This window comes from Macaca fascicularis, chromosome 6 (genome assembly GCF_037993035.2).
Source record: "Macaca fascicularis isolate 582-1 chromosome 6, T2T-MFA8v1.1".
In the NCBI taxonomy this organism is placed as follows: Eukaryota; Metazoa; Chordata; class Mammalia; order Primates; family Cercopithecidae; genus Macaca; species Macaca fascicularis.
This window is the reverse complement of record NC_088380.1, coordinates 70,905,871-70,919,141: the sequence shown is the minus strand read 5'-3', so window position 1 is coordinate 70,919,141 and position 13,271 is coordinate 70,905,871. Positions and strand designations below refer to the sequence as shown.

General features: G+C 33.0%; 1 protein-coding gene across 17 annotated transcripts in view; it reads left to right on the top strand.

Moving 5' to 3' along the window:
- Positions 1–13,271, top strand: part of ADAMTS6 (ADAM metallopeptidase with thrombospondin type 1 motif 6) — a 330,357-nt gene that overhangs the window by 250,670 nt on the left and 66,416 nt on the right. For 15 of the 17 annotated variants that reach the window (XR_012413697.1, XR_010587386.2, XR_012413698.1 and 12 more), the window contains 3 exons: positions 7,458–7,591; positions 8,633–8,756; positions 9,280–9,360. Coding sequence is in view for 11 of the 17 variants with exons in the window: in XM_015451548.4 (XP_015307034.1) it covers positions 7,458–7,591; positions 8,633–8,756; positions 9,280–9,360 (339 nt within the window). In the remaining 6 variants the exon portion in view is untranslated. Of the gene's footprint in view, positions 1–7,457; positions 7,592–8,632; positions 8,757–9,279; positions 9,361–13,271 lie in introns of those variants that run through there. The other 2 variants (XR_012413702.1, XM_073993519.1) reach the window with 2 other exon arrangements.

Genomic DNA, 13,271 nt, shown 5'->3' with positions numbered 1-13,271 from the left:
AGACCATCGTGCTGGAGCTTTGCCCTTACGTTTTCTTCTAGTAGTCTTATGTTTAATTCTTTAATCCCATTTCAGTTGATTTTTGTGTATGGTATAAACATCCAATTTCTTTTTCTTTCTTTCTTTTTTTTTTTCCTTTTTTGCATGTGAACATCTATTTTCCCCAACAGCACTTATTGAAGAGACTATCCTCTCCTCACTCTATTTTCTTGGCACCTTTGTCAAAGATTAGTTGACTATATATGCATGGGCTTATTTTCAGGCTTAATATTTGTTCCATTGCTCTACTTATCTGTTTTAATAAAATACTATACTGTTCTGATTTCTACAGGTTAGTAATATAGTTCAAAATCAGGAATTGTGATGCCTCTAGCTTTGTTGTTCTTGCTTAAGATTGCTGTGGCTATCTGGAGTCTTTTTAGTTTCATATGAATTTTAGGATTTTTTTTTCTATTTTTATGAAAAATATCATTGGAATTTTGATAGAGATTGCATTGAATCCATAGATCACTTTGGGAAGTATGGACATTTTGACAATATTGATCTTTCCAATCCGTGAACACATGACATCTTTCCATTATTTGTGTGTTCTTCAATTTTTTTCATCAGTGTTATACCTATTTTTGATGCTATTATAAATAAGATTATTTTCTTAATTTCTGTCTTATGTAATTCATTGTTGGCCTATAGAAATGGACTGATTTTTGTTTGTTGATTTTAGTGTCTGTATTTACTGAATTTTGGTATTAGTTCTAACAGCTTTTGGTGGAGCCTTTAGGGTTTTCTATGTATAAGAATATGTTGTCAGCAAACAGAGACAATTTTTCTTCTTCCATTCCATCTTGCATGCCTTTTGTTTCTTTTTCTTGCTTACTTGCTCAGACTAGGACTTCAGTACTATATTGAATGGAAATAGTGAGAATGGGCATCGTTACCTTGTTCCTGATCTTAGAGGAAAAAATGTCAGCCTTTCATCACTGAGTACGATGTTAGCTGTGGGCTTGTCATATAGGACATTTATTGTGTTGAGGTATATTCTTTCTATCCTTAATTTTTATAATGAAAAAATATTGAATTTTTTCAGATGCTATTTTTGCATCTATTGTAACGATCATTTGGATTTTCTCCTTCATTTTGTTAACATGGTGTATTACAGTGCCTGATTTGTGTATGTTGAATCATCCTTGCATCATCATGATAAACCCTGCTTGATCATGTTGAATGATCCTTTTAATTTGCTATTTAATTTAATTTGCTAGTATTTTGTCGAAAACTTTTACATCCATGTTCATCAGGGATATTGGCCTATAATTTTCTTTTCTGTTAGTATCATTGTCCGGCTTGTTATCAGGGTAATGCTGCCCTCATAAAATGCATTTGGAGTATTTCCTTCTCTGCAATGTTTTTGAAAGAGTGTAAGAAAAATTGGTCTTAATTCTTCTTTGAATGTTTGGTATAATTCACTGGTGAAGTATAATATTGCACTTTTATTTGATGAGAGGTGTTTTGTTTTTTTTTTTTTTTAGTGTTTCAGTCTCTCTTCTTATTATTGTTCTGTTCAGATTTTCTATTCAGACTTCATGATTCAGTCTTTGTTGTATGTCTCTAGAACTTTATTCATTTCTTCTAGTTTAAATTGTTGACATATAAGTGTCCATAGTAGTCTCATGGTCCTTTGCATTTCTGTGGTGTCCGTTGTAATGTCTCCTCTTTCATTTCTGATTTTTATTTGAGGCTTTTCTCTTTCTCTCCTAGTGTAGCTAAAGATATGTCAATTTTGTTTATCTTCAAAAAAACCAACTCAGTTTTGTTTATCTTTTCAATTCGTTTTCTTTTCTCTATTTATTTCTGCCCTGAGCTTTGTTATTTTGTTCCTTCTTCTAACTTTGGGGTTAGTTTATTCTTCCTTTTCTAGTTCCTTGAGATGTAAAGTTAAGTTGTTTGTTTGAAATCTTTCTCCTTTTTTCATGTTAGACATTTATTGCTATAAGCTTTTCTTCTTGTAGTGCGTTTGCAGCATCTCATAAGTTTTGGAATGTTGTGTTTCTGTTTTTACCTGTCATAAGGTTTTTTGTTTGTTTGTTTTGGTTTTGTTTTTTTGTTGTTTGTTTGTTTTTGAGACAGAATCTCATTTAGTCATCCAGGCTGGAGGGCAGTGGTGCAATCTTGGCTGACTGCAACCTCTGCTTCCCAGGGTCACGTGATTCTCCTGCCTCAGCCTCCCGAGTACCTGGGATTACAGATGTATAGCACCATAACTGGCTAACTTTTTGTAGTTTTAGTAGAGACTAGGTTTCAACGTGTTGACCTGGCTGATCTCAAACTTCTGACCTCAAGTGATCCACCTACCTTGGCCTCCCAAAGTGCTGGGATTACAGGTGTGAGCCACCACACCTAGCTGCTTGTCATAAGATACTTTTAAATTTACTTTTTTATTTCTTCTTTGGCCCATTGATTGTTCAGGAGCACATTCTTTAATTTCCACATATTTGTGAATTTTCCCATTTTCTTTTTGTAACTGATTTCTAGTTTTATACCATTGTGGTCAGAAAAATGCTTGATATGATTTCAATCTTAAATTTGTTAAGACTTGTTTTGTGGCCTAACATATATGTATCCTGGAAAATTTTCTGTGTGGGCTTGAAAAGATAGTATATTTTGATGCTTCTGGGTGGAATTTTTTGTATGTCTGTTCATTCTGTTTGCTCTAAAGTATAATTCAAGCGCATCTTTTTCTTATTGTGATCCTGTCTGGATGATCTATCCATTGTTGAAAGTAGACTACTGAAGTATCTTCCTATTGAATTGTTGTCTATTTCTCTCATTGTATTTTAATATTGCATTATATATTTAGGTACTCCAATGTTGGGTGCATATTTACAATGGTAAATTGTACTGAATTCATGAATTGACTCCTTTATCATTATATACTGACTTTGTCTCTTGTTACAGTTTTTGACTAATAGCCTACTTTGCCTGATAGAAGTATAGCTTTCCCAGCTATGTTTTGGTTTCTGTTTCCATGGAATATATTTTCCCATCACTTCACTTTTAGTCTATGTGTGTTATTAATCTGAAGTGAGTGACTTGTAGGCAATATAGAGTTGTCTTGTTTTTTTAAAAAAAATTCATTTTGTTTTTCATTGTAGAATTTAATCCATTTACATTTATAGTAATTATGTTTCAATAATTACTACTTATATCTTGTCAATTGTTTCTGGCAGTTTTATAGACTTTTTTGTTTCTTTATTTTTCTCTGGCTGTCTTCCTTTGTAATTTGATGATTTTCTGTAGTAGTATGCTTTGATTTCATATATATATATATAGCAGATATATATATATATCTGCTATAGGTATTTTCCTTTGTGATTACCATGAAGCTAATATAAAAATCTATAGTTATAATAGTCTGTTTTAAGCTGTTAACAACTTACCTTCAATCATATACAAAAATTTGACACTTTTACTCTTCTATTTTATATTTTTGATGTTATAGTCTTATCTTTTTATATTGTAGTCCATTCACAAATTAGTGTAGCTATCAGCCTCTTCTGGCCTGCAGGGATTCTGCTGAGAAATCTGCTGATAGACCTATGGAGTTCCCTTGTATGTTATGAATCTTTTTTCTCTTGCCTTCAAAATTCTTTGTCCTTGATTTTTGACAGTTTAATTATAATGTGTGTGAAGTCTTCATTGGGTTGAGCCTTATTAGAGATCTTTGAGCTTCATGTATTTGAATGTCCATATTGCTCTCTAGATTTGGGAAGTTTTCAGCCATTATTTCTTTAAATAAGCCTATTCCACTTTCTTTTCCATGTAAGATTCCTATAATGTGAAAATGTAGTTATCTTGGTGATGTCCCATAAATCCTTTTTATTCTTTTTCCTCTGACTGCAGATTTTTAAATGACCCCTCTTCAAGTTCATAGATTCTTTCCTCTGCTAGATCAAGTCTACTGTTGATGCTCTCTATTGCATTTTTTCATTTTATTCATTGTTTTCTTCACCTCCAGAATCTGTTTTGATTAATGATTTGTGTCTCTTTATTGAACTTCTCACTTTGTTCATGTATTGTTTTTCTGATTTCATTAAGTTGTCTGTGTTCTCTTATAGTTCCCTCCCCTTCCTTGAAACAATTATTTTGAATTGTTTTTCATGCCATTCATTGATCTCCATGTCTTTGGGGTTGGTTATTGGAATATTACTATGTTTCTTCAGTGGTATCATGTTTTCTTGATTTTTATTCTGGTTCCTTGAAGTATTGTGTTGCTGTCTTTGCATTTGGAGAATGCAGTCTTTACTGATTGGCTTCCAGAGAAAAATATCTTCACCATACAGCCCAGTTAAAGATTCTGAGGCTCTCTCAGACCTTTTCTATGGATGTGCCTACTCCACACCTCTTATTCTGTCTTGGGGAGGAATTCTTAAGAATGTTCCCCTCTCTGGATTCCACAAAGCTGAACCAGGTGCTAAGAGCCTCCTGTTTGTTTTTTCTAGGGTGGTTTCCTAAATGCTCAAGTCGTGACTTCTCCCAATCCTACAAAGTTGTGGTGGCTGTCTGCATAAAATGCTTACACTTTCATCTATGGGAGCATGCTTGGGCAGCTGGCATATAGCAGTTTGGGGAGGATGGGGCATGCAGAGTTTTTGACGCAACTGTTGGCTAGTTGTGAGGTGGCCCATAGGCAAAACATCTTAAATGGCTCATGAGTTGGCTTCCCAACAGAGTCCGTGGAGTGGTTACTTGGGCCTATGGCCTCTCGCCTCTACTCCCAGGCTCTTCCAACCACTTAGCCATGCTGATCACCTCAGTATTCTGGATGAAGCAAGGAAACAGTAGGACTCTTAGGCAGTGTCCCACACAGCTAGGGGAGCTTGGTGCTTACTCTCTGTACTCTCACTTTCCCCTGTGGGAGAATCACAGGCTGGGGAGGGTGGCAGGGAGTCTCTCTTTTCACTGAGCTGTGCTTCCTTGAGGGAGGTGTGATACAGGTGAAGTGAAACTGGTCTTAAACCTCTTCAATTTATCTGTTTGGGGATTTTTTTTTTCTCCAATGGCATGCTGGAACTTTTCTGCTGGAGTCCCATGAAAGTACACTTGTCTATAAGTAGCTGTCAGAATTGATCTTTCTGCAGGAAGATGACAATAGAAAGCTCCTCTTCCACCATCTTGCTGATGTCACTCTAGTACCTTTTCTGAAAGCTCATTATATCAGAAGAAGCTGAACACATCTTCAGCAGTAAACAAGAAACTTATTCCCATTTTCATCACATAATATAGTGGGCTAAGGATTATAACCGTAGTATTTATATGTCCTGCCTATCAAATATTACCTTACATAATTAATGTTAAAATGGAATAAACAGAAGACTCAGCTTCTCTTTTAAAAGCCTAATGCATAAAATGCCATATTAAATTCCAAAGCATTACGATAAAAAATAAGAGAAGAACTGTATTAGGTAATAATGAAGAAATTTCTGTTAAGATTCATGGACAATTAGGGTAATTTAGTTCATGAGAATCATATAAAAATAAATATAAGTAGTTTTGTTATCAGTTTGGGAAGAAATTATTTTATTTATTACTTGTTATTTCTATGCTCAGTATGGCAAAATTAATCATTAATCATTAACCTAAGGCTAAAAATCACATTATAAGTTAGATAGAAGCTCTATAGCCTAGAAACATTGAAAATGGAAGAAAATATAGACTCAGGCCAGAGGTTGTAAGTTGGCAATTTAGCGACCAGTTCTTATCTGCATACATATTTTAGCCTCCTACAGTATTTTTTTTTTTTTTTACAAAACTTTGGATCAGTTGTTACATTTAAAAACAAGAAGAGTTTAGATGGGGAAAAAAACTTGTTTTCATCTCTTCTTGAAAAAACAGACTGACAATATTGGACTATCTTCTTGCATAACAACATTCAGCTGTACAGTTGAACAACATTCAACTGTAGCAGTGATCTCCTTTATTGGAATATGCTCTCTCTAATTTATCATTGACTCTACCACCCAGTCTATTTTTTTTTTCTTTACTTACCGTCAACCTGCAGAAACATGATTTCTAAAAACTTCACTGAGATGCAGGCACGTCATTTCATCTTTCTGCTTTATTTCCTTTATTAAAAGTAGTCTTTATTTCAAAGAGAAATTTTAGCAGCATAATTAGATATGGTCAAAGTGATGAAATAGAGGTACAAAAGAAAATATTTTAAGTCATGATTTAGTCAATAATTACATTTTTATAAATAGTAGCTTTATCATGTGCTGCTTTTAATACAGTAACTCCACATTTATTGCTATTATTCCAATATCCTGTAGTTATGATATGTACTCTGTTTTTTTAAAATTTCTATTAGTTAAGCCTATTTTTAACTTCAGCCTTAACACAAATTTCAATGACAAAATGAAAATGTTCAAATTACTATATGTATTTATTCACAAAGAAAATTAGTGTTTTAATTATTCAAATGTAATACTATATTTTATATTTATCTTTGATTAATTTGATGAGAATTATTCAAATTTAAAGTTATAGTTAATTTTAGTTTTGATTTGCTAATCATAAAAATTTATATCCTTGCTAAATCCAGGTTCATAGACTATGATATGTTTAAGGCAGGTACAAATTTAGTTTTATTTTATTTTATAACTACCACATCCTTGCTTGATGTAGCAGAGTTTTTGTATCAGCTTCAGTAACATATGTAGCAGAAACTTCTATTTGTTAGACAAGGTTCTTTTTGCAAGCATCCTTAAAGTTTATTTTCTTAGGTTTTTTAAAAAAATTGTTTTTCTTGGCCGGTGCAGTGGCTCACACCTGTATAATTCCAGCACTTTGGGAGGCTGAAGCAGGTGGATCACCTGAGGTTAGGAGTTCAAGGCCAGCCTGACTAACATGGTGAAACCCTGTCTCTACTAAAAATACAAAAATTAGATGGGCATAGTGGCAGGCGCCTGTAATCCCAGCTACTCAGGAAGCTGAGGCAGGGGAATCTCTTGAATTCAGGAGGCAGAGGTTGCAGTGAGCCGAGATGGCGCCATTGCACTCCAGGCTGGGCGACAGAGGGAGACTCCATCTCAGAAAAAATTGTTTTTCTTTCATTTTTTTTTAAAAAACATTCAATTACCTTCACTATGATCCCTTTTTACCTAAATTATAAATATATAATGGAACAAGAAATATAAAATACATTCTAAATATATATTACAAATATATAATGGAAATACCTGAAACTTTTAAACCTGAAAACTGCTGATTAAGTCCCCCTTTAAGTTGCACAACCAATTAAAATAAAGGTGAAATTTTAGAAAAGGAGGAAAGAAACCTACACAATCAGGCATGTAAGCAGGGAATTATGTCTACGTGAATTATAAATTTGCTATGGATAATACTGAATCACTCTTCATTAGGACAACCACTCCACTTATTTATCTTCTACTGTATTTGTCCAGGTGGGGTAAAACCTTGTGCATTAAACTGCTTGGCTGAAGGTTATAATTTCTACACTGAACGTGCTCCTGCGGTGATCGATGGGACCCAGTGCAATGCGGATTCACTGGATATCTGCATCAATGGAGAATGCAAGGTTGCTCAGATTTTACTCCTTTCTGTTGGGGTTTTTGAGACTTTTGTCTTTTTCTCATTAACTCCTATTTAACACTATGTTTAATTTTGTTAAAAAAAGAGGGCCATATTTTAGAGAAATTCAATTCCCATTAAGAATAATAAAATATATAAAGGTAAAATGACCCATTCATATTCAAGCACCATACAAATGTGCTTTATTCTGGTATTCTAGTTATTTTTACAGTAATTGCCAGAAATATGAAAATATTTTGGATTTTAATTTCCGTTATTCTTCTGTTCTGTTTACAAACAAAATGATAGAAAAAGAGAGAGAATGAGGATTCAGCTCTTATTCATATGCCTACCATATGTTCTTTTGGAAGATTATTTGATAAATTTCATAGCATAAATTTTCCTCAAAGTGTGAAACAGTAATGCTTCTCCTACTTTATCTCCTTTTGAAGCATTTACAATGGTTTTCATTGTGGAGTTAGTCTTTATCTTATTAAAGCATTTGCTTTAGGGAATTAGTCAGACTAGTTGGGAATTGTAGGAGCAAATCCATGCTATTTTCCTAGATCTGTGTATGATTGTGTCATAATAAGAAAAGCCACAAAAACCACTATTTTCATAAATTTTTTTACTTGTCTGGTTTTGTTTTACTTTAAAGAGAAGCACAAATTAAGTGCTTCAAACTGAGAAAGATGAGATAAAAAGCACCATTTTACTTAGTCTCATAATTTCTTGGAAAACTTTCTATCCTTCTGGCTACTTGTCTACAAATATATCTGATAATGATTCAGTTTGTGTATGATATTTGTGTGTGTTTATGTATCTGTGGGCAAGGGGTACTTTATTTTCTTGAAGAAAAAGTCATTTTTATGGCAGTATCCAAGTTTTTCAAATAACAAAGACCCAAGTATGGTTTTTATTCATGGATTACCTTATTTTTATTTTCTTTACTGGAAAAACAAGCAAATAAATAAGTTATATGTATTTGATTGGTTACGATTCCGATAATTTCTCTCTTGACACACTGAATATTCCTCTGTGTTTTCAGCACGTAGGTTGTGATAATATTTTGGGATCTGACGCTAGGGAAGATAGATGTCGAGTCTGTGGAGGGGACGGAAGCACATGTGATGCCATTGAAGGGTTCTTCAATGATTCACTGCCCAGGGGAGGTGAGTATGTAGAGACAACTCTTCCTCACACCTCTGGTGTACTGGGAGGAGCCAAAACCCTTGGTTTCCTCTACCCCCTTTTTTCAAATTTCTTTATTTAGGGAGACAATATTTTCTTCCCCAAATTGCTTTCAGTCATTTTAGTGTCAAACGTGGCTTCATGTAAGATATTTTAAGGAAATATTCTCCCTGCTTAACTTCATTTAGCCATGTTTCTTTAAGGTGTACATTCTCACAGAGCATTGATATGAGGGGCATGTGCTGAGGAAGAAAAGGAACCATTATTATACGTGTTGAGGCTTTTAAAATATCTTGAGATGATTTTAGAGAAAAAGACTGTTAAATACTGTTTCTCTAAAATGTGTTCGTGAACCCAAAGGGTAATTTGCCCATATTTCATAACTCATAAAATGCAAAGTCAAAGAAAGAATGGAATAATAAGGAAACTATTAGTATTGAATGGTTACCAAATTCTCATTTCCTGACCAAGGCTGCTTAATACTGGCTGTCTTCTGTGTTCCAGGCTACATGGAAGTGGTGCAGATACCAAGAGGCTCTGTTCACATTGAAGTCAGAGAAGTTGCCATGTCAAAGAACTATATTGGTATGTTAGACTGGTATGTTAGTTTGCTAGATTTTAGTTGATGAGGAAAAATAGCACCATACCATGAAGGAAAATGCATGCTGCTTTGAGGTAGATCACTTTCATGCTAAAAATGAAGTAAGCTCCAAGTTTTATAGGACCACATGTACAATGCTGAAGAGAAAAATTATAATTTATAGCTTATTCTTCACTGGGTTATTTTATATGTAAAAAAAAAAATCGGGCCAGGTGTGGTGGCTCATGCCTGTAATCCCAGCACTTTGGGAGGCCAAGGTGGGCGGATCACGAGGTCAGGAGATCGAGACCATCCTGGCTAACACAGTGAAACCCCATCTCTACTAAAAATACAAAAAAATTAGCTGGGCGTGGTGGCGGGCATCTGCAGTCCCAGCTACTCGGGGGGCTGAGGTAGGAGAATGGCATGAACCCGGAGGCACAGCTTGCAGTGAGCCGAGATCGCGCCACTGCACTCCAGCCTGGGCGACTGACCGAGACTCCGTCTCAAAAAAATAAGTAAAATAAAATAAACCACTATCTCAAAGAGATATCCACACTCACATGATCATTACAGTATTATTCGCAATAGCTAAGATATGGAAGCAACATAAATATCTGTCAACAGATGAATGGATACAAAAACTTGTTTTATCCGTATGCAATAGAATATTATTCAGCCTTAAAAAAACAAGGAAACTTTTCATTTGCAACAATATGGATGAACCTGGAGGACATCATGCTAAGCTAAATAAGCCAGACACAGAAAGGCAAATACTGTATGATCTCACTTACATGTGGATTCTAAAAAAGTCAAACAGAGAGTGTAAGGGTATTTACGAGGGGGCAGGGAGAAGGTGGAATGGGAAGATATTGGTCAAAGAGTACAAACTTTCAGTTATAAGAGGAATAAGTTCTGCATATCTAATATACTTAATATACTTAAAAGTTAATAAAACGTATTGTATACTTGAAATTTGTTAAGAGAATAGAGCTTATTGTCACCACATACAAAAAAGGCAACTGTAGGAAGTTATGGATATGTAAATTAGCTTGATTGTGGTATTCATTTCACAATGTTTATGTATATCAAATCATCACATTGCACACCTTAAACTTACAATATTTTATTTGTGAGTTATACCTCAATAAAGCTGGAAAAAAGAAAGTATGAAAATGTTTCCCAAAATGGATGTATTATTTTATATTTCTTCAGTAATATAGAAGAGTTCCACTGCTCTACATCCTTGTCAGTACTTGGTATTGTCAGTCTTTTTAATTTTACCCATATGGATTTTTTTAGTGAAGTGTCTACACAAATATTTTACCCATTTAAACATTTTTTCCTTTTTTTGAGTTATGAGTTCTTTATATATTCTGGATAGAAGTCTTTGTCAGATATATTTTATGGATATTTTCTCCTGGTTTCTGCTTGCTTCTTCGTTTTTTGAAGTGTAGTTTAATTTTGATGAAATTCAATTTATTAATTTTTTAATAGTTTGTGCTTTCATGTCCTATCTTAGAAATTTTGCCTGCTCCAAGATTGAAAAGATAGTTTTCAATATTTAAGAAGCTATAGTTTTTATTTTTATGTTTAAATATATGGTCTACAAAATATAAAATATATTCATTAAATGTAAAATAAAATTCAAAATACAGTCATTAAAGACATGTATTGTGCATACTACGACTGATACCTACGAGAGGGAGAGACAACCAGGCAAATCTATTTGGGGAAGAACAATTATTTATTTACTTGAGTAACACCCTGTCCTTTGATTTAACACTTAGAGTAATGAACTTAAGACTTGAAACTATGATAAGAAATGTAAGATGCATGAAATTCAAAAATAAAATTGAAAAACAAACACATGTAGTCATTTTAAGTTAATTTTTATATAAGGTATAAAGTAAGGGTTGATGTTCCATTTTTTCATATGAATATTCAATTGCTGTAACACTGTTTGTTGAAAAGACTATCACTTCTTCCATTGAATTACCCTGACACATTTGTGAGAGATCAATTAAGCATACATGGATGAGTCTATTTCTCTTCTCACCCATTGATCTAGGTTTCTGTTCTTAAACCAACACCACACTGTATTGAGTAATCAAACTTCCCAGTGGGTCTCAAAATCCAGAAGCATTAGTCCTTGAATGTGCTCTTTCTCAAAATTACTTTTGCTTTTCTAGGTCTTTGTATTTCTATATACATATTAGCATGAACTTGTCAATTGAGACAAGTCTTTTTATACAAAAAGAGAGTATATGGAATCTATAGATTAAATTGTGGAGAATTAACATCTTAAAAATATTAAGTTTTCTAATACGTGAAAAGATTTACCTCTACATTTATTTAGGTCTTTTTAAAATTTTTTCACCAATGTTTCATTTTTAGTATATAGGTCTTGCACACATGTTCTGTTAAATCTAATCATGCTTTTTGGTGCTATTGTAAATACTACTGTATTTTAATTTAATTTCCAGTTTTTTGTTGTTATGTAATAATATAGTTGATTTCTTTTTATATTGCCCTCATGTCCTGAAACCTGGTTCACTCACATATTACTTCTAACAGTTATTTTGTAAATTCATTTGGATTTTCTCTATATATTATCATGTCATCCTCGAACAAAGGCACTTTTACATCTATCTTTCCAATCTTTATGCCCTTTGTTTTTTCTTACCTTATAGTAGTGTTCATGACCTTTAGTACAATGTTGAATAAATAAGGAAACTAGGTAGCCTTTTGTTTTCAACCAATCTTAAAGGCAAATCATTCCTTGTTGTTTTTAACCATTAAATATAACATTAGCTAGAAGATTTATGTAATGACTCTTTGTCAGTTTGAGGATGTTCCCTTTTATTTCTAGTTTTCTAAGGATTTTAGTCATGAATAGGTATTGAAGATGTCTGAATCTATTGACATGATTAGGTTGGGTTTTACCCTCCCTTTTTCTGTTAATACAGTAAATGCATTGATTGATTTTCAAATGTAAAATCCATCTAATATTCTTGGGCTATAAACCACTTTTTCATGATCTATTATTATTCTTATATATTGCTGGAATTAATTTTGCTAATATTTTATTAAGAATATTTGGACCTATGTTCATGAGAGATATTTTTCTAGAGTCTTTTTCTTGTGATTTCTTTGCTGGTTTTTGTATTAGGTTAAGCCTGGCTTCATGAAATGGCTTGAGAAGTGTTCCTTTCTCCTCTATTTTCTGGAAGAGTCTGGAGAGAATTGTTATTATTTTTTAATGCTTGATAGAATTCAACTGTGAAGCCATCTAGAATGGAGTTGTCTTTGTGGGAAGTTTTTAATGTGGGAATTTTTATAGCAAAGTTTTCAAATTTATTGGCATAAAATTATGCATAATATTTTCTTATTATCCTTTTAATATCTGTAGGATCTGTAACAATGGCTCTTCTTTTCATTTTCCATATTGAAAATTTGTGTCTTCTTTCTTTACCTTGGTAATCCTAACAAGGGCTTTATTAATTGTATTGATCTTTTTAAAGAACAAGCTTATGGTTTAAATGATTTTCTCTATTGTTTGTCTATTTTGCATTACATTGATTCACACTCTTCTGTTTGTTTCTTTTTTCTATTCACTTTGTTTAATTTGTTCTTATTTGTTCTAGCTTCTCAAGATACAAACTTAAATTACTGATTAAAAATCTTTTTTCTACTATAAAACAAGCATTTTTTTACTATAAATTTCATCAGACATTTGATACATTGTATTTTCCTTATGAAGTTTTAAATATTTCCTTATTTATCTTGTGACTCATGGCTTAGAAAGTATTATTTAATTTCCAAATATTTTGGTGTCTCACAAATACTTTTCTGATACTGATTTCTAGTTTAATTCTATTATGGACAGAAAACACACCTTATATGATTTTAGTTT